At 37.6% G+C, this 21,865-nt stretch overlaps 1 protein-coding gene across 2 annotated transcripts in view; it reads left to right on the top strand.

Moving 5' to 3' along the window:
* Positions 1 to 21,865, top strand: part of PRKCE (protein kinase C epsilon) — a 254,111-nt gene that overhangs the window by 205,704 nt on the left and 26,542 nt on the right. For both annotated transcript variants that reach the window (XM_015857526.3, XM_015857525.3), the window contains exons 11-12: positions 1,979 to 2,133; positions 21,203 to 21,341. In XM_015857526.3, the coding sequence (XP_015713012.1) occupies positions 1,979 to 2,133; positions 21,203 to 21,341 (294 nt within the window). The remainder of the gene's footprint in view (positions 1 to 1,978; positions 2,134 to 21,202; positions 21,342 to 21,865) is intronic.

Below are 21,865 nucleotides of genomic sequence, written 5' to 3' on the forward strand. Positions count from 1 at the left end.
ACTCACCAGGGGTGTTCTGCCTCTTGTATGGTGATGAGGAGCCTAATGAAGGATAATGCCTGTGTCTTCTGCTTAGAGGTATTCTATCCTCTTATGTTACATGACAATACCAATATCATCAAAGTTTTTACTTCTCTGTTGCAAAGCTGACTAGGTGTTGTCTTATCCTTAACCACTAGTTTCTGAAATCATAACACCATTTGAGAGCTATCAGATTTCTTTTAAAAGCAAAGCTGTAATTCCCATGGGTTGCAGAAGGAAATCAGTGGCACTACACAGGGATCTGTATTTTTTCAGAAAGAAAGCAAAAAATGTGTTTTTTAAACACGGCAAAAAGTTTAAGTGCTCTGCATCATGATCCTGAAGGTTTTGTATCTCCACGATATGGGTGGAAAGGCACAAGTTTTTTTCTGCATCTTTTTTCTTTAAGTGGCAAAATGTAAGCCCAACGTATCTAGCCTCCTCCAGGAAACGACCCTGATAGATATAATATTTAGGCACTTAATGAGCAGGATTAATGTGTCTATTTAAGGTTAAGCATACTTCAAGTGCTATACTTTGAAACTGAGCCCTAGAGTAGATGATTAAAGACAAACAGAAAACATTTATGAATTTCTGGACTCGCATCTGTAAACTGTGTAATCTGCAGGAATGGATTCAATGGTAGGAAGCTAATTAAGTTCCATCTTTCTGGTTTTGCTTGTCCAAAGCAATGCTGCATCCGGTCTCTTTTTCTTCAACCAGACAACACGAGCCAGAGTTTAACTGCAGTGTTAAGTGGAAGCTGAAGAGTGGCTCTGTTACCTGGTCACATGTTTGAAAAACTGTGTACTGTGTGACCAGAGGATGACGTTTTTGTTTCCCATTAGCTCATGCAGAGCAAGGAGTATATGTTTGTACCTGTTCTCATGTCACATGAGAGTTACCTCCATCTCTGTCTAAAATCATACAGATGTAGGTAACTAACAGTACAAAAATAAATAATCTGGCGGTAGATTTACAAAACAAGGGAGGATGTGAAAAGAGTTGAGAATTCAAGGCTGTTAGCACAGATCGGGAAAAATTGTTCAAATCAGTAAGAAACAGCTACAAAGTAGGACTTATACCAAGTGGATATTGTCATTTCTTTGCTTATTTCTCCATCTACATTGTCATGTAGATCCTAAATGTTTCAAGATGTTGAGGGATTTTTTAAATTTACTAGTGTCCTCAATTCTTTATTTGCTGAATACTTGAATTCTGGATTTTTTCATTTTCTGGAACATGACAAGATGTGGTGGTTATCTGAAAATGGCAGTTACTGCTCACAAATTAAGTTCATTTCTGGTTCTCCATGGAGTAAGACTTGAAAACTTCAATTTTGAATTGATAAGGATCAAAATAAATAAAAATAATTCAATATATATTTTAATGGCGTAGTTATATTTCAGTGTCTTATGAGTGTGTGAGGCAATTTAAAAAAATATATGAGAGTGTTTGGGATTGGCAGCACTGGTTTCTATAGCTTAACCATTCTATTTCATTTTTACATAATTTGAGAAACATATTTTGTAGACAAACTAGCTAACTTATAAGAGATAAGAGAAGAAATAAGGAGCCTGAAATTTCCTCTGAAGCTCTTCAGTAGATGTTGGAATTGACTTTCTTTATTGTTATGGCTAAATTAAAGAACAAGCAGCAGTTATTACTTGAAACTGCTTATAATTCCTTACTTATATGTTGATGCATGGAGGTGTATGTGTATGTGTGTGCATATTGCTTATTAATACATTTTGATTCTATTCAATTTTTGTCATTTCACTTTGAGATCTTGTCTCGTTTTCTTTAGGTTTGGGGGCTTTGGTTGTTAGCTTCTTCAGAATTGTAGCTTTTGTTCCTTTCATGACGCAAATGCTGCAGTTGCCTCAAGCACAGCTTCAAGCAGTCCTTTGTGTGACTAAAAGAAATTAGCTAAATAGCACTGTTTAATTAATTTCAGGACCGCCTCTTTTTCGTCATGGAATATGTAAATGGAGGAGACCTAATGTTTCAAATCCAGCGCTCACGCAAATTTGACGAACCTCGATCCCGCTTTTATGCAGCAGAGGTCACATCAGCACTCATGTTTCTTCACCAACATGGCGTCATCTACAGGTACTTTTTTGATCGAAAAATAAAGTATTCTTGAGGCTAGGGTCTGGTTTTGGCTAAAATCCTCAGTCTCTTAGCAACCAGATTTAGATTAGTTGTTTGTTCCAATTTGCTTACATAGAACTTTTTTGGCTGTTTATCATTGAGAATGTTAACATTTGAATAGACTCTGCAGCAGTCGCCAGCTGTGTGTGCCAGTTTTGTATTATAGTACAAATAAAGCGTTTTTGAAAAAGCTTGGCACATTGTGAACCAGAGGTGACCTTTCTGCAGATCAGTGTAATCTCTTCATTTTCCTCTCCGTGCCATAGATTTCCTCTCGTTTTCTAACTCCCTGCCACTTCCTGAGTTTGTTTGTCCTAGTTGTCTTCACTCTGATATAATCGGGATAGTAGTCTGCAATGCTTTACGTATGCCCCTTCCTCTTGACTGTTTGGGTGAAGCCTTAGTCACCAGCAGGAAGTGTCTCTCTACAGATTGTTTTGATTTGCTTGCCAGTAACCCACATCCATTTGAACCCCCGCCCCCACAAATCTCAAATCTTGAGCATGCGTGTACACAAAAATACATGTGGTATTTTTTGCATTATGAAGAATGCATCTAGGTATATGTATTTTACTTTTAAAAATAAGGAATCACTTTGAAAAATTTCAGCCTGTTGTCAATGTAGCTGATAAGTCCTTTATCTTGACATTTTATCCATCTCTTTTATTTTCTTTGCCATCAGCAGACTGTCAGTGCTCATGATAAATTCAGGCTTTCACAAACAGAGTGGTTTATGGGTTTTGTGACAGAGGTCTGACATACCCCATAAATAAATTCTAACAATTTTTATATTCTTACCCTTTTCTGGGCGATCATTTTAGATACATTTAGATAGTAGAATGCGGCAATTTCAAAATTTTCTAAGTGTCCACCATAAATGATCAGACAATTTTGGATGCTTTAAAAAGGGAAGAATTTTTAGGACGTTTTTTCTCCATGAAAAGATTTGAGCTTATTTTCTGCATTGAGTCACCCGGTGTGTATGTGTTCTTTCTGGGGCTTTTTGTCAGATTCAAAATACTTTGATCCCAAGAAAAATGTCATTATGATGAAACAGTGCTTTAAGATTTAAACTTTATAAGATTCCCTCAACTTCTGATTCAGAAACTATGTCGACATGTTGGGTGTATTGTTAGAAGAGGCAAAAGAAGAGAAATAGCATGCATGAAAGTAGGAACAAAAGGAACATTAAGAATACATGTAGTTGTATTCTGCTTTGGCACAGGATTTTGCACATGATTATGTCCAGTTTTGGACTTTTATTGGGGATCTTATTGCCTCGCTTATTATAATATGAAAAATGCACTGGGATCAAGTCATTCTTCCACCTCTTCTAAGCTTCTATTATCTGGCAAACAAGGAAAGTGGGGGGGGGAGAAAAAAAAAACGAAAAAAAAAACCAGCTATGCTCTTGAATAACTACCAGTCATAACTACCTAACCTGCCTTCAGAAATTTTAATAAAGAATACTTGTCTTCTGTGTAATTATATCTCTAGAAAAAACATTGTGGTATGAAATTAATGGTTATTCTCCAAAGTGGGAAATGGTGCTTATGTGGGCAATACTTCAAGGAAAATGGGGAATATATAAATAAACTGAGGTGTTTGATGGAAATGCAAGTTCCAAAATAGCTGCTCTAGCTTCTGATCTTTTTTCAGCCATGTATGTGGAAGTATTTGTTTGGAACTAAACATAGTTATATTTTTGGAAGTAAATAGCTAGCTTTAGCTCATGCTTTGGCTTGCTGGCTAGATTTTTAGAAAGTGCAATGATGATACTAAATGATCATCTTTTTTTAATAACTAGCTTATCCTCATTTCCCCTGAAGTTCAAAGAGAAAACCAGCTCCCTGTTTGGCAATAGAAATTATTCTGTAGGTTCACATCTTAGCAACTGGCACAGCTGTTCCCAGGCTTATCCAATTATCCATGTGCTGGCTGAAGTTAAGCACCTTCCTTCTGTTTATGGAGTTTATATTGGAAGCAAAGATTAAGCTCACAATTTTTATAAAGATTCTGCTGTACTGTATTCATACTGCATAATAGATAAACTTTAGGATAATTCCCTGTGTGACCTTTTTAAATATATAACGTTACTGTCATTGTAGCAGAAACTCTAAAGCAACTAATAGAAAATACGTTATCCCTTCCACCTTCCCCCTCATCTGGCATGCACTATTTAGGCACATGTCAAGTTTGGGCCTGACAATAGAGTCAATCAGAAATAACAAAACTTTCCATCTCTTTTTCTGGCTGTTATTATTTGTGTTGTGCAATTGCACCACTCAGAAAAAAATGTATCCAACCTTCAGGAACTAAGGGCAAGACTATGAATCTCATTTTGCTTACAAGCCGAATTGGACTTAAAACTCAATGAAGAAATTTTGTGGTCTGTGTTCACTTTTACCTGTCTCTGGAGTCTGGTGTTACAGTCAGCTTAATGTATCTTCTCACACAGGGAAGATATGTCAAAATGGGTGTTAAGAAACCACCACTTCTGTACTTCCTTCTTATACTGACCCTGTAATGCACTGTGGTGCAATTCCCACAGATGTGTAAATGAGACCCACTTAACCTGCAAGTGTTGGTCCAAATACAGGAATTCTCGTATGGATGACTCTGCCACTCATTTCCAAGTGAGGTGATGCAAGTAGCCCATTCTGGCCTGAAATACATGCAAAGAACTGTTGTCTCCCCAGGCATCAGCACCAGCATGAGGATGGGGCACCAGCTCATGAACAAACAAACCAACATCCCCTGTTAATATTTGATAGAGGAAATAACTGAGTGTACTGCAAATCTTGTTTCAGTGGCCAACAATTGCATGTTGTGGTGCATAATGCAAGACCATTCAAATAATTCCATTGGGTGCTGCCTCTGAAATGGTGAACAAGGAAACTAAATGCACACAGTTTAATTTTACCCAAGAGGATTAAAAATATTTTGACTTGGAAATTAGTGTCACCTATTTTGGTTTAAGCCATTCTTTATGAGACCAAGCTGATGCAGTTAACACATCAGAGGGAAAGGGTGCTATCTAGAGGGTTCTGGACAGGCTTGAGAGGTGGGTCCGTGCCAACCTCATGAAATTCAACAAGGCCAAATACATGGTCCTGCACCTGTGTTGGGGTAATCCCAAGTACAGATACGGGTTGGGTGAAGATTGACTTGAGAACAGCCCTGAGTATAAGGATTTGGGGTGCTTGTTGATGAAAGACTCAACATGATCTGGCAATGTGCTCCTGCAGTATAGAAGGCCAACTGTATCCTGGGTAGCATCAGGAGAAGTGTGGCCAGCAGGTCAAGGGAGGTGATTCTGACCCTCTACTCTGCTCTTGTGAGATCCCCTAGGAGGACCACCTGAGGGAGCTGGGGCTCTTCAGCCTGCAGAAGAGAAGGCTCCATGAGGATGTCAGTTGGGCCTTCCATTACCTGAAGAGGGCCTACAGAAAAGCTGAGAAAGGACATCTTCTAAGGGCGTGTAGCAACAGAAGAAGAAATGGTTTTAAACTGGAAGTGGGTAGATTTAGACTAGATATTAGGAAGAAATTCTTTACTGTGAGGGTGGTGAGACACTGCAACAGGTTGCCCAGAGAGGCTGTGGATGCTCCCCCCCAGAAGCATTCAAGGCCAGGCTGGGTAGGACTTTGAGTAACCTGGTCTAGAGGGAGGTATCACTACATATTGCGGGGGGGTTGGAAGTACATGATCTTGAGGGTCCCTTCCAACCCAAACCATTCTATGACTCTGATTCTTTTGGTTTCAAATGTAAGGTCTGTGAGATGACATTGCCTTCAAATTGCACGGCACCTGTTTACAGAGGAGTTCATATTCATAACTTTGGGTTATCATGTTGCTCAACAATACGAAGTAGCAATCCATCCTGTAACTTGCTGCAGCTTTCTGAGGATCTGTGAAATCTGTAATTAGTATGTTGGTTGTGATGAAGGATATACTAACACCAAATTGAGGAGAATGTGAATATTAATATTCTGGTGCCAATCCTTTAATCCCTCGGGGCTTTTTTATTATTTTTTTTCTTTACACAAATACCCTAAAAACTTGTTTGAACACTAACTGAATTTTTTCCTTGGATTATCAGTTCTCTCAGCATTCCCATCTATCAAGACAGCACACACTGGTGTTTCAGTGAGAAGAACTACCTAAAATTAAAATCACTTTCATCAGAGTGTTTTTACTTGAAACAAGAATATTTAGAAAGTCTGACTTCAGTGTTGGTCATATGATTCAGTGTAACCTTGGCAAAGTAATGAGGAGTTATATTTACACTGATGAAAATGTTGCATGGTCAGTGGTTAACACCTTAAAAGCTGTCATTCTCCCATGTTACCTCACTGTGTTATTTCTGAATGGCAGCAACCAAATAAAATTCCTCTCCTCCCTCCATTTTTTGACTCTTTAAACTACAGAATTCAAACTAGTAGGCGGGGAGCACATTGAATGTGTTTGTAATTATATATTATGTAATTATGTAAAGATCATCTTACTGTTAGCCTAAACAGTTAAAGTTTAAATCACTACTTGAGCTATGGTTTCTGGACAAGGGCAAAAAAGACCATGTACCTCACAGACCATACTCAGACCTAAGTACAGCAATATTCTAAAAACTGCCCCTTCCCCTCCTAAACTGCCCATTGCAGAAGTCTTCTACAGAGAAGCTAGTTTAATTCTGGCTCAAGAGAGCAATAAGCAATTTATTTCCATCCCCTTTGATGACAGCAGGAGGCAAGGCATGAGTTGCACTGCAGTGCATGGCTGAGTCCCAGAGCACCCAGGGACTGCTGCCAAAGCTGCACTAGCGGACAGACTCTTCCTGCCAGACTTGTGGCCCAGGGTACATGTATGGTCCAAGTTTCCCAGACCAGGTGGGAGTTCCGATGGGATTTTATTCAGTGGCCTCCCACCCTATCTGCGCTTTTTCTTGATGGGTCTAGGCAAACCAGCAGTCATGAAATGCATAAATAAGCAGGATGTCTTCCCGCAGGAAAAGGCAGTGGGCTGGGGTGGAGAGGAGCTGGGCCGAGGGAGATGTGAAGCAGGAAGAAGGGTTGGTTCCCAGGCTTCTGGCATTCGGACCCAGGGAGTCCACCCTGCCATCTGCCTAGCTTCTGCTTTGTGCTAAAGGCTGCTGCTGGATAGGAGAGCCTTTGACAAGGTTTCCAGCTGTGGAAGAATGAGTAAAGACTGTGGGAATAGGATTTGAACCCTGCCGTCTTGCCAACAGTAAAATGCTTTCTAAATTTCTCCTGATTTTGTAACATAAGAAAGTCCTTAGTTGGCGCTTGTGTAGGAGTCGGGTATGTAGAGGAGCAGTGCTGGGCAGTAAATAGTTAGACGAACAGAGCAGCGACATTGACCTCATCTGGGGAATGACAAGGTACTTCCAGGGGGAGTTCCCAGTAGCAAGGTCAGCATTGTTTTTTTGCTTCATGTTTATTTGATGCAAGATTTTCTTGTTTAATGATCGTTTGTATAGTGCTGTGTTCTGTAAATAAAGCTACGACCTTTGCCTTCTGATAACAGTATAGGAGTGGGTTAATATTAAATGAGAGAGGGCAGGGAGTGGGAATCTGCCAGAGTTAATGCCAAGTTTACATTCCAGCGAGGGCAGCCATGTTCCGGTACTCTCAGTAGAAAGGCCAACAGCACTTCTGAGCAGATAATGGCAGCTAAATGCTATAGAGCATGTTTATATTTATTTCTGGATAAATGTCAGTGATTTTAGATGATTGATGTTTGTGCTTTTGTTTTTATAACAGGAAAAAATGTGTTACCTTTCTGCATTTGATAAGAAGGTTTTAACTGAGGGAGGCCTATACGGAATAAAAATCAGTAGAGTTACAGCACATGTAAAACTGAAATGTACCAACATAAGGCAATCCCTGCAGTTTCCCTAAAGCCCTGAGGCATAGCTTTGTTTCTCCAGAAACACATAGACTGGCTCCAAACAAAGCCACAGTCTTCAATTTTCCAACAGAAGGAAAAGAATGTTTTTGTTTCTCCTTGCATTAAAACTCTGAAGTTCCTTCCTAAATTTGATTCTGCTGCAAACTGACAAATGTTAGGATTGAATTTTGCTGTTCCCTTCCGTCATGTTTATCTTCAAACAATGGAAAATATTTCTATAACTCAGTTGCAACGGTGTTGAAACTATGTCATGTTAAGGGTGAGGCTTTGCCTTTTTGCATGCTATTAAGTGCTTCTGCCAAAGTCTCACAGTAATACAGAAAAGGGCACAGCAGATGTGGTTCTAAGGTGACAAGCATTTCATAGAGTGTTTGTCATACACCTGGGATGCAACAGAAGCATTGGAGAGGAAAGCAAAATGTTAGATGAAAACATGCAAGGAGCTCTATTTAGCATTTTTTAAATGTTACACCTTTAAAGAAAATTTGGATGACACATTTTGGAGGAGGCAGTTACATATGACTTTTTCTGTGTTTTGATCAGAACCTCACTGTATTCAGCTCAAGGTGTGCATTTAGTCTCTTTACCTCCTCTTCCCCCCACTTTACACTCCCTCCTTATTATAAAACAGCTTATCTCTTAGACACTGCTCCAGCAAACATCTCTGCATGTAGATCACTGTACTCATATGCTGATTTTGACTCTGTGAGACTACTCGTATGTGGGTATTGTGCAGCTTCCTGTATGATTTAGAACCCTTTGCTTCAATTTTAATGATTACAAAAGTGTTTGAAATAGAAGTCCTCGCTGTTGTTTAAAAACGTATATTATTTTTCTCATCCCTGCAAAAAGCTATGGAAAAAGAGAATATAGCTAATCTGATTGCGAGCATAACTGCATTACCATTGAAACCTTTGAAAATATTAAAAACATCCATTTAGCTGGCAAATTCATAATATTATGTAAGAAAACAGAAATAATACCCCTCTCCAGGAGATTAAATATAAGATCTAAATGAACCGAATCAGAGAAAAGGCAGCCTGTAAGGAACCCAGCATTTTGGGGAGCACTTCAAAGTTTTTGCTGCCACTAGAATAAACAGTACTGGGATTACATCAGAAGGACCTTGGACAGACTAGGATCAGAAAATCAGAACAAAATAGATCAGGCAGTCAGGAGTGTGCTGAAAATCACCTGAAAGCTGAGTGCCAAGGCTAGAGAGTAAAGAGTCACTCAACTTGCTTTCCTGTGGCAAAATTAATGTTTGTCCTGTCCTTTGCTGCCAGTAGTTCCAAACATGCAACTGGCCAAAGCATCAGCCAGGGGCAAAAACACTCTGATAGAAAGGGATCTTCCTGTTGTCACAACTTCAGTTAAGTGTTGCTATCTGGGCTGCACACGTTGATGACCTCTGCCAGGGACTGTTCTCCTTGCAATTGCTGCGGGAGGCCTGGGGCTATTGGCACCCTGAAACATGCAGGGGAAGATGGAGCCAGGCAGGGCCATTCTGCTGTGGCTAGATTGAGTTTTGCTTTCCAACATCACAGGGCTGCATTTTTGTTTAAGTCTTATATTCATCCTGTTTATAGTAAATCTAATGGCTAATAACATTTTTGAATGAAAGCATAATATGGTGGCTTGGTTTGATCAGTGCTCCATATCAGGTGAAACTGCAATATATGGTTACTTTTTTTATGCATGTTTGTATTATGCTACTGAGAAGGCCTTTATGTGAGAAGAAAATAAAGCAAAACAAACGTTAATGTAGGCCTCACAGCCCTGACAAGAGAAAAATAAGCAGATTGCTGACTTTAACGATATAAAGGGCTTTTTTATTGAAAAGAAAAAGAAAAAAAAAAAGTAATATAAGATAATATTCAGTGTATAAGGAGAAGTTCCAGCATAACTTCTTCCAATGACAGATACATCTTCACTTCTTGCCTCTTACTTCTGGAATTTGTTTCTGTTAGTCAGTCTTGCAAAACAGTGAGAGAGGGGGGAGAAATAATGCCTATACTTACATAGGTGTATCTTTTCCTCCAGGCTTTAATTTAGTCCTGTTGATATATGGAACAGTCAGAAAATACAATCTTTCAAAGTATGTCAAATGCAAATAGTACGTGCAGTTGTATATATTTTTAATGTCGATTTGACAGTAAAAGTTGTAAAAATACTCTACATAAAGTATTCCAGTCTTAGGCATAGGATTGCCTTTCAGAGGGAAGGAAAGGATGAGAAGGCTTAGCACTGGTTGCTCTTTGTCACAAAACTGAATAAAGTAGGAGTGCCGTAAGAAAAAGAAACAAAGAAAGCTAACTGAATAATGACCTGAGTAGAGGAACTTAATGTGTGCAAAACCTGGAATATTAAGTATGTTATTAAGTTGCAACAAGTAAGCATTATAGCACTTCAGCAACTATTTACTTGTTTTATTATAAGGTTTCCAAGGGAGATCCTATGGTCTACTAACACCCATTTTAAAAAATGCCTAAATATATCCTAACAGAAATAATGAGTCAGATGGAATTGCTATAGTCAGTAAAGTGGCTACTGGATATTTAAAAGCTTCCAAACATCAATAAATCTGACACAGCTGTAAAGGAGTACTTGTAAAGCAAAAATAATATGCAGTTAAGAAACTGCCTCAGTACATATTTGCCTGAAGTTAACCACCAGTAAGTGGACAGCAAGTGCTTATGGTACTGTATTCTGAGGAAATAAAAAAGGAATGCAAAATGTCTACCACTTTATTTGTTAATAATTTCTAATAAATCCAAAGGGGACTGTGCAGTTTATTATTCTACGTTATCATCATGAAGAGGCCCCGAATCTCATTCATATGAAAATTTATAAATACCTAATAGAATAAAAAACATCCTTGAATTATGAAGTGGGGAAGCAGACAGCAGCTCAGAAGTATACCACTTGCTACAAGGCTGAAGATGGTAATTTGACAGCCTCCACAAGATTGTATGATGTGATACCTGAGCAGCAGGACAAAATTTCTGTGTTTCTGTGGATGACCCAAGAGGAAAAGAACTGCATAATTCTTCTTTTTTCTTTTTTTGAGATAGCACGCTGGAAATCCTCTCTGTAATAACAACAGCAGCGAAATATTAGCTGATATTAATAAGCTGAAACTTACAAATCTATTGATAAAACTCAGACATAAGTCATTACTGGCTTGGCTATGGGAGCTCATAGGACACAATAATACAGAAAAAAAGCATTTTATTTTTTACACATCTTATTTATAGGATCCATTTTAAAAAACAGTCATACACAGTTATGTTCACCTTCTTACAGCAGTTGTAGCATGGGACTATGAAGGAAAGTGGAAATGATGATGGCTGGGGCAGGGTGGATGATAATGGACCAAACTGGATGTTAATCATATTGTAGTGCCCTTTGATATTTCACTTACTATTCCTTCAAGTCTTAACACAATGCTACAAATTGGCCACAGAGTCCATAGTCCATAAGCTAGGATCCTCATTTGCTCCACAGTATGCCAAAGTTGAGTCTAATTCATCATATGCATGTCTTTGTGAGATGGTGCAAAGTCCCTCCCATTTTGTTTTATACTCTGTTTTGATTACTAACTTTCTCGGAGATTCATTTGTTCATGTATTTTTATTGGAAATCCAGAAGGTGATAATACATAATAAAAATCTGAGATAAATTTGGTTGTAAGTTGACACGGCTATATAGAGGCTGCTACTTCTATATATAGCTATATAAAGACTACCTCTTAAAAAAAAAAACCATGCTTCTCATTTACAGTAATAGTTGCTTCTGATACCAGAAAAGCAAAGCAGTTTTACAGGGGAATTGAATCGTGCTCAGTTTACTCAGTTTGTCAAAAGGATGCAAAGAGACTTTATTGAATAGTATAATTTAATGAAACTTTATGTTACTTAGTTCATCTGTGAGATGTCTAGATTCCAGTCTAGTCTTAGCCCACATAAATATCTGGGAGTTTTACGTGATAATATCTGATCCTGTCACAGCAAAGAATCTGGGGAGCAAGTCTCTGAAGTAGTATTGTATTGGATAGGTACACACAAGTTTTGACGGCAGCTTCTCAGGCTCAAATTCAGCTGTTTGGTTTTTTTTTTAAATGTGAATAGCTTACTTTGGTGAACAGTTTATGTTGTAATCCTGCTGAAGTCAGTATTTACATGCAATGATTACTCAGAAAGTATCTAACATTATTATTATATATATATTTCAGTCTCCTAAATCTTATTTTCAGAATTACCTCTCTTTATTTTCATTTGAACTAGACTATTGAACCCTAGTGTGTAGCCTCTCTGTTTTACAACTAAAGGCAAATTGGTACAGCACTCTTTGCTAACCTGATGTTGGTAAAAGTGAATAACCTGTACATTTCCTAAGTCTTGACCTGTCATTTTTCATGGGAGCAACCCACTTGACTCACCTTCCCATAGCATTTCTATTAATTAAAAATAGTGAGTTCTTTTGTATGAGTACATTTTTGGTGCTCATATTATTCTGTTGGCACTACAGAGTAGTTCTCCTGAGAATGTGTTTTCTGGAGGACACTGGGGGAGCTACTTGTGCTGCATTTGAAACAATGCTGGAGTTGGAGCCTCCTGCCCAGGGAATTTCCCCCAGGGTTTGTACAGCTTGCTGTCAGAGGTGCTGGGGGGATAATTTGATTTCACTATGCAACTGTAGTTTGAAAAGCATATCTTATGAATTAAGATATGTAACCCTCTTTTAATTATGAATCAAAATGAGGTTTGGAGCTGCAGTTGGGACCATTAGGGCAAATCACAAGCTTCTGTGACCACTACCTTGAAGTGATACTGAGGTTTATTTTATGTATAGGTTAACATAGAAGGGAAAGTAACTGCCATTTTGTTCTGGCATCTCCATTGTACTTTACAGACAAATAATAACGGTTTGTCTTAGTTTTCCCAGAATCCCTCTACGGCAGCAACTTTCTTATTAAATATAATGGAAAATTAGCTATATAGAATTTTGAAATCCAAATGTTCCTGTATAAATGAATCCTTTTAAATGATTAAAAATAGAATAGGCATAACCAGCTGGTTTCCCAAGAATTTCTGCAGAAATATATTAAGATTTTTTTTCTGATTGCTGCTGTTTTAATCCTTGTAAATACAGCAGGATTAGAAAAAGTTTTATATTAAGAGTCTTCATAACCCTCCCCAGTTCAGATCATGTGATCGGGTAAAAAGATGTTCAGGCATGTAAGCTATGCTCCTGAAATCAGAATAGAAGCAGAAATTATTAAAATCTTTTTCTCAGTGATTCCATATAAGTAAGCATTTTGTTAGAAGCAAAATTCTTGCTGAATTACATCATTTCATTTATGATATATAAGTTATTTAGTCCATGCTGAATAATATTACGGGCACTACCCTGTGGAAAGGCTTTCTGTAAAAAGACCCAGGAGGTTGAACTAAAGCCAAAGTGAGGCTGGAAAAATCAGTGTCTGTACAAAAGTTCACCAAAGAGGGTTTTTTTCTGGCTAAGAAAGCATTCTACTCCATGGAAACGTGATATGGAGCTTTAACAGGAGTCTGCTTACTGCTAGGGACTGTGTTTGTTCCCTGCTGGGACACCCTTGGGAGCACAAGGAAGAGAATTCTGATACATTTGTTTCTTTTAAAAAAAGAAACCCTGGATGTAAAAACCCTCAGCAGTTCGTTTCCTTTACACTTCCAGTGCATTAAAAAGCTGCAGAGATCCTTGGCTGGTAAAGAAATGAGCTGAAATGTAGATTCATGCTGACACATTAATGGCTTGCTCAGGATTTGTTCCCTGTCACCTATGTTTGGCCATTTTCTTGTATGCCCTGTGTAGGGGTTGCTAAAATAAATTAATCTCTTTGAAAATATTTTTCTTTATAGGTCTGTGGTGTAGATAGATATTCCAGAAAAGAAATGAAAGAAAATGATTAAATTCAAGTTATAATGTTGTATTCCAGCATTGCAACAGTTTTATTTTTTCCTGAATGACTATTCCATTTCATCCTGACAGAGAGCAGAATAAATATTATTGGGGGTGTATAACATCTGTACTACCCTTTATGAGCAGATTCTAATATTTTTAGAGTTCTTCATCTTCACTGTGTCTTATCTTGTTTGAGAATGCTGGAGTTCTGGCCCTTTGGCTGAAAAATGGTGATTTATGTGAGTCTCATTTGTTTCTTTTGATAAACAGCTTCAGATGAATTAAAAAGAGAAAATGTAAAGCTTTAAAGCTGGAAAGAAAGTGGGGTGCTGGAGAGATCAGGTCTTAAGGAGAGCTTTGGAGGCCATCTCTAGCACCAAGTGGCCTTTCTTTGTTCTGGGGTAGATAATAAGGCTTCATGAGTCAGTTTTCAGTCTTATCACAAAGCTCAGGCAGGCTAATATTCTCCTTTATGTATAAAACTGGACCAGAGCATGGGGCTTTCTTATTTGCTGGGAAAAAATGACATCCTTCTCCCTTCACTGAGTCAACAATACATTTGGAACTGGTCATTTCCGAGGGAGGTGTTGACTTCTGTGTCATGTTACCAAATAGAAGGCTGTTGTTTGGTGTTCCTCGAAGAAACAAAGATGACTTTTCTGTAGAGAAAGGATAGGGTCAGAGCATAGAATAGGGGTGCTTTATACCTTCATACAGTTTGTATGTAGAGCACATATGACAGCACAGTAATGTTGTACGGAGTTGGATCAAATTAACCTATGATACTGTAGCTTCGACTATTTTTTAAATAGTCATTTCAAACCTTAGACTTGATCTTAATAGGCAGTATTGTGAAAACAGTGGACATCCAACTAAAAGGGAAGTTTTTGGCTCATTACTGTGATAGCAAATGAAAATCTGTCTCTCCTGTTACAGTTATATCGTGCTAAAACAATATTGGTATTGTCACACAATGTGAAGCTAATTGACCTTTTGGCTAGGGTAAGTGCAAAACCTAAATTAAATGCCATAGAGAACAACCATCGTAATCCGGAATTTGAAGGATCTGATACATGCGTTGGTAATTTAAGGGAGAAAACTGGGGACATGGGATGAGATCCAGGACTAAATATCTGAAAGAAAGAGACTAAAGTAGACAACTGGTTGATTAAATATATTATGATCCTGTTTTTCTTTGGTGTCTTGACCTTAGTAAAGTTCATTTAGCATGTAATGGAAAAAACAACCGGTTTGATAGCAAAATACAGGAAATGCCTTCAACCATTGCTGATTACAGTGGCAGCTTTTCTTCTGTTTTCATATTTTTTTAAAAATGCTCATTCTCGTGAGCCTGAAACAATGTAGAATAATGCTTTGGAGACTTTTATTTTGTGTGTCCAAGTAGAACAGTTAAGTGTCTGGCTGTTTAATGGATATGTGTTGGGAGAAGAGGTTTTACAGTCAAGAAAGTGCAATAGGAAATAATTGAAGAAAAATAAGTTTTACAGTGAATAACTACAAATGCTTACAAACTCTGTGTGTTTGTGTTAGAGAGAGAGAGAGAGAGAGAGAGAGAGGGAGAATTCTATCAGACAAATGAATACAGGTCTTTTTTTTGTTGTTGTTGTTAATCTGCCTTTGTCTGGCTATCTCCTACAAAAATTAGTTTCAAGACTAACTGAAATGAAAACAGGATAATCTCTATCTGGAACACAGAAAGCTGGGAAGCAGCACATACGTGAATATACTCAAAGGCTCAAATTCATTTCATCTAACTTTAGGAATGCAAGTGAAGCTCCCAGGTCCCAATCTTGGCTGTCCTGGAGTGCGTTTAGCCAAGAAAGAATGACAGGTTTCTTTAGGAAGCTGCACAGTCCGTATATTCATATTGGAGATACCACTGGAAATGACCCCAGTGGTATCCTGAGGCAAGTTGTGCTACCTCAACAGCGCAAAATGTTTCACAGCTCTAGTTACTTGCATGATTTAGATAAATTCTTAAAAGAAATGGAATGAATTGTGATTATGTCTTTTATTCTGTCATTCCTACCATGTGCAAGGCAGTAATATATTTTCTTCTGTGCTATTAAGATTTGCGAGGCTGTATTGCTGAGATGATAGTTAATAAAGACTGCTACCCATGCTACATGGGTAGTGATGCATTTGTTGGCTGAATGTTTTTCTATTCTGTGTAAGAAAACTTCACTTGAAGGAAGTAGAGAAGGGGGGGGGGGGGAATCTGCCTTTTCACTTAGCCACAGGAACATACTTTAAAACAAAGTATTCTTTTATTTTCTTCATGTTTGCACAATTCATATTCCACCATCAAAACGATAATGACTTTGTCATCATATCTACTAAGGCCATTGTGGAAAGTCACCACTTCATTTGAGTTCCAAAGACAAATTTTTACCTGATCCAAATATGAAAACTTAATTAGTATGTCTTCTGATAAATTTACTAAGGTTTTGCTAGCATTTTTTCAGAATTCATTTTTCTGAACTTGATCTGACAAGCTTTTCTAGCTTCACGCCATCCTTTCACCATCTTTCATCAAGTGGATTTATCAAATAATGATTTAGTATTTTTTTGTTTAAACGGATTATAGACCTACATAAGTAGGCACTGCTTGTTTGTGCTCCACCTAAGTTATTGTTACAGTATGCAATCTTATGTTATTTGAGATATGAAAATAAGAACACAAAGCATTGTACTTCACACAGTAGTACGCCTCAGCTTGAGTTAGTCCTTGGCTAAACCTAAGGACTCTATTGTCCTCAGTGGGATCAGGGAGGTGTCAGTGAGGACAGGTTGTGTCACATTGCATATTTAGCAATTGCTCAACATAAAGGTTTTTTTAGCAGTGAGTGACACAGTCAGTGGGAATACAGATTCATCCTGTCATTCTCAGGATTTTTTTTTTCAGCTAAAATCTTTGAGATGAAAAAAAAAAAAAAGAAAGGAAATGATGTATTTAAACAAATTGGAGAAGAAAAGAAGTGAATCCCTCACTGAACTGCTAGTAGCCAAAATGTCAGGGCACTCACATGCACAGTTGGAGGCCCAGAGAGACCAAACCGCTCAGCTTCAGGAATAGGACAGCAGACTGAGCTCAAAGCCCTCAGCTGTTCACATGCTGCTTTCATAAAAACCTTTGAGCAGTCTGTGTTTTCAACACAAATGTCTTTTAAAATCTGAAGTTTTTCAAAAGGAGAAGACTGCTTATTATCTGATGCAACTGCAAGTTTCTGAGGCAGAAGCCAGCTCCATTCATGACTTTTCTTACCTGATAAAAAAAATTACTGCCCTTCCGGCCATGGGAATGTAGGAATGCCTTTGGGATCCAGCACAAAGTTTGACTAAATCGAGTCCTTGGAATTTGGCTAAATCAAGAGGCAGCATTGTAACACTATATCCCATCTCTGCCTAAGGCTCATTGAAGGATTATTGCATTTCCAGGTGGGAATCGTGGAAGGAACACATTTAAAAAGGAGTATGGTGTGAATGTAGAAGTTATTCAGAAAATACCATTTCAGACAGCGTGATACAAATGTTCTATGGTATTTACTGCTTTTGACTGAAACTTATGTTGAAAATGCAACATTAACTAACTTAAAATACAGCAAAGAGAAATTTAGTGCTGGGTACAGGAGGGACCTCTAGATGCAAGAGAGCATCTCTGTCTCAGATACAACTTGGATACTGCTGAGTAAGTTTAAAACTCTAGGAATGTAGAAGTCTTACATTAATTAACATAGAAAAAAAATTTCATCTTACTAATTGAAATTTTTAATTGATTTAATGAGGATGTTGCCTTCAGTTATGAATTTCAATAACTATACTACTGGAAAATGATTCTTTGGCTCTCTGTGTGTTATGGGGATATTTCCTTTTTACCTTCAGTGGTTCCTTCTGTGAATAGCCTGTCTATTCAACGCCTGCAGAAAGGATGCAATTTTCCCATGCAGGGAAACAATGGCAGTGGCAAAGATTTCAAATACAGTATTGAAAGCGTTTATTGTAGCTGGAAGTTACACAAACAAAAAAAAATATGAAGGATCTGTTTCTTTGACAGTTGTTCAGTAACTACATACTTTTGACTTGTGCTGCTTTGATGTTCTATAGATGTTTAGTACGGTGCTGTCCTTCACTTCATTTTCATCCTACAAAGAAATATACCTGTTTCTGATGCAGTTATTATCACTAGGTACTGTTTTTTCACCTTCATGCTGACCTACGTGCTGAAATGTATATTGTTAATTTCTCAGCAACTAGAGTAGAAGTAGATGCTGTGGAGATGTTTCATTGTAAAATGATTGCTTAAACCAACATGTGATCATGTTTCTTAGCTACTTGATCCTGTTCTTCAAATATGGTTTTATTTAGTTACTAATGTTTACCTGATTCAAAGGCTACTGTTAGTAATGTTTGGCAGACATTCTGGTCAAAGCCTATCTTGACTGTTTAATTGCCTTACTTTCAACAAGAACATTACCTGTTATCTAAATGACACATGTGACACATGCCACACACACAAGGTGGTTATCTCACCGGCTACTGTTTGGAGTCAGACTTGAAGAACCCAGTTCTGTGAAATCCTCACCACTGCAGCATTTCTGGGAAGCAAGAACACTTGGTGTCTCATGACACTGGCATGTAGAGGAATGAATGAGCATTATGGATGCTGTCTTGCAGGTTACCTGCTGTGAGCCTGTTCTTCTGTTCTGACATGCACAAACCGCATTGTTATAATCCTGATTATCTCTTGAGATCCTGCCAATCATTCCTGTTTCTGAGGTGATTGTGATGCTGGCAAATGCCCAGAAACAAAAATCAAGGCTTAAATTTCTTTTTAACATTTTCTGAGAAAAAGAAATGATTAAAAAAAAACAATGCTTAACTTATGCAATTGACTGCTCAAGTCAACTGAACAGGCTGTACAAAGTATCTTGGCAAACAAACAAAGGAGAAAAGTAGCTTAATGTATCATTAATACATTCAAACAACCTCGCATTTTCCTAGCTTAACTGGTTAGGTTGTTTGCAGTTGCAAGTAGTTACTCAGGTTATAGGAGCTCATTTTGTCAGACGCAGATTACTTTCTTAGTTCCTACAAAGAGTATGCAAAATGAGAAAAAGAAGAATGTAATAGATCCTTGTCACGGAGCTATCTGACACTGTATTATTTGGTAAGCTCTGATTTAAAGGCAGACAGCTGGTACTAATACCAGGGACCAAGCAAAAGACAGAATGGATCCAAATGGATTATTCTGTATAGGCAACAAATTTACATTCTGGAGATGGATAGCTCTTAATTTTGGAGATGACAGGGGAGCTAGGTTTCAATTGTGGAGACATAAAGGTCTTAAACTAAACTTTTTTCACAAGCACTTAAAAAAAATGCTTCCTTGAGGACTCTTTTTTCATTTGTTTCCTCATCTTCGAGTGTTTTGATTTAGTCTTCCTTTTTTCTTCTCTGAGGCATTGAATGGCACGTTACCTACTTTTGTACATTTCTTGAGTTATTACACTTTCTTTTTAAAAATTTACCTTCTAAAAAAAAATGTCAGCTACAAATTAACAAAATTGTTTTTAAAAGGTTTTCAGTGTGTGATATTCTCATAGACTAGCTATAAATTTATCATTTTGGCAGACTCCCAACTTACATTTTAACCTCCTGTAGGTAGGCTTAAAATTTCACTTTTGGTCTTTATAGGTAAGTATATATTTAGGTTCTTCATGTTTTTCTTTTTGTTCAGGTTGTTTATTCTCTTTCTCTACTGTCAAGTTTTTATTTCTGGTTTCTGTTACTTACACAAATCTTTAAGCAAATAAAGGGATAGCAAGAGGTGATTGATGGGTGAAATGATTAGATGTAGGTGATTATGTTATAAACAGTTAGATCTTGGATTGTTAGGGACCTCATAAAAAGGTTGACCTTAAAAACGATAAATGTGGTCTGGGGGCCTCATGGGTGTGACCAGATGAATGTATACAAAAGTAGTGTAACTGATGTGGAAAGAGCAAAGTCAGGTGTAGAGGGTATTGATTGCAATGAGCCCATGTATTTTTCAGCTTCATAAACCATATTTGATAAGGCTAGCTTACATGAGAGACAGTGGATTTGCAGTTAGTGAGGTAAATCTGACTTTGGCCATCTCAAATTTCTTGCAAATGCACAAACTTAGTAGTATGTATACAGCACAACTAATTTCTACAACATTGTCATCAAGTGTTTCCCAGAAGTGTCTGATGCACTGTATATATGTGCAGTCATTACAAATACCTTGAATATTAAGCCTGCTGTATACCAGAAATACCATATTTTTTTGCTGTCATATGACATAGTAAAAGATACAGGCAGGCTGGCATACACAAAAATATTAAACAAGCATTAAAAAAAAAAAAAAAGGCGAAATCAATAAAAAAATAATTTATTTTACCTGTTGAAATTGGGGTGATAGAGAGAAAAGAGCATCTCTGGAGAAATTTCAGAATGCAAATTGGATGTATCTCAAATAGTGCAGCCTTAGAAAGGCTATTAAATTATTTGTCTTAATGATTCCAGTATAATTGTGGTTCTGTATTCTAGGGACTGGAAGGGAGACATTTCTCTGAAAAAAAAGTCTTCAGAGCAAAGTAAAGGTTTCTAGTCCCTCACTCAGACAGAATTTGTTGATATTAAGGATCCAATGCAAAGTAATCCATGTTGAAAAGTAACTATTAATTCAGCCCATTTGATAAATATGGCTAAATTGGTACTCCTTACACTATATTGATAAAAAAGTGAGAGTGGCTTTATTAGATATCATTAACCTGTTTCACATAGAATCTTGGATTCATAGCAATCAAGAGAATGTGATCTTTTCCAAACATTTCTGATTCTGTTTTTAATACAGTTGTGCTTCCATGCAGCTGAAGAGAGAGTAAAGGTGTTGTCTTGCAAAATGTTTGTCAGTACCTGCTTCTTTATTGCCATTATTGAGGTCTATTCAGTAAGTGCTGCCACTTATTTTTCATGCATACACAAAGGCCAAATACTCAGTGTTGTTTGTGGAACCATCTGTTCGGTGTGTTTTATAGTTTGTGTTCAAATTCATGAGTGTATGCTCAAAATTTGAAAGTTGACATAATTCCGGGCCTTTATATTTCAGGGACCTGAAACTGGACAATATTCTTCTGGATGCAGAAGGCCACTGTAAACTGGCTGACTTTGGAATGTGCAAAGAAGGGATTCTGAATGGAGTGACCACCACAACCTTCTGTGGCACACCTGACTATATAGCTCCAGAGGTACTTTTTTGCATGGTGCTAAGAACACAGATAGTATAATCCATCAGATGGACTATATAACATGTGTAGGCACTTCTTTTTTAGGCACTTCTTACATGTAGATGAAAGTAGTATACTAAGCAGGCTAGACTGCGCCACAGATTTTCTGGGATAATCCTGCACAAATTGTTTCCTCTACAAACAGTATTCCTCTAGAAACAGTATTCCATGTTCATAGAGAGTCAAAGCATGGATTTTTTGGTATTTATTCCCTGAATTTAATAGTATTTTTCTCCACAATCTCATTTCTGACACAGCATCATTGTGAAAACACTTCAAGCTTTCACAGAAGCCCTTAAGAAGCTGCAAGCAACTGACTACTATCAGCACTAGTCTTTAATAGTTATAAATAATGTTATTAATTGTTCATAAGAATTAAAAGAGGATGTTCATACAGAAGAGACCATAGGTTTGGTGTCATTTTCCATAATGTTTTGTGGGAATGTATTTTTTTCCTTTCTTTAAAGTGTTCATGAGTGAAAGAC

The sequence above is a fragment of the Coturnix japonica genome, chromosome 3 (genome assembly GCF_054131305.1).
Source record: "Coturnix japonica strain WE chromosome 3, WE-NBRP24, whole genome shotgun sequence".
NCBI classification, from domain to species: Eukaryota; Metazoa; Chordata; class Aves; order Galliformes; family Phasianidae; genus Coturnix; species Coturnix japonica.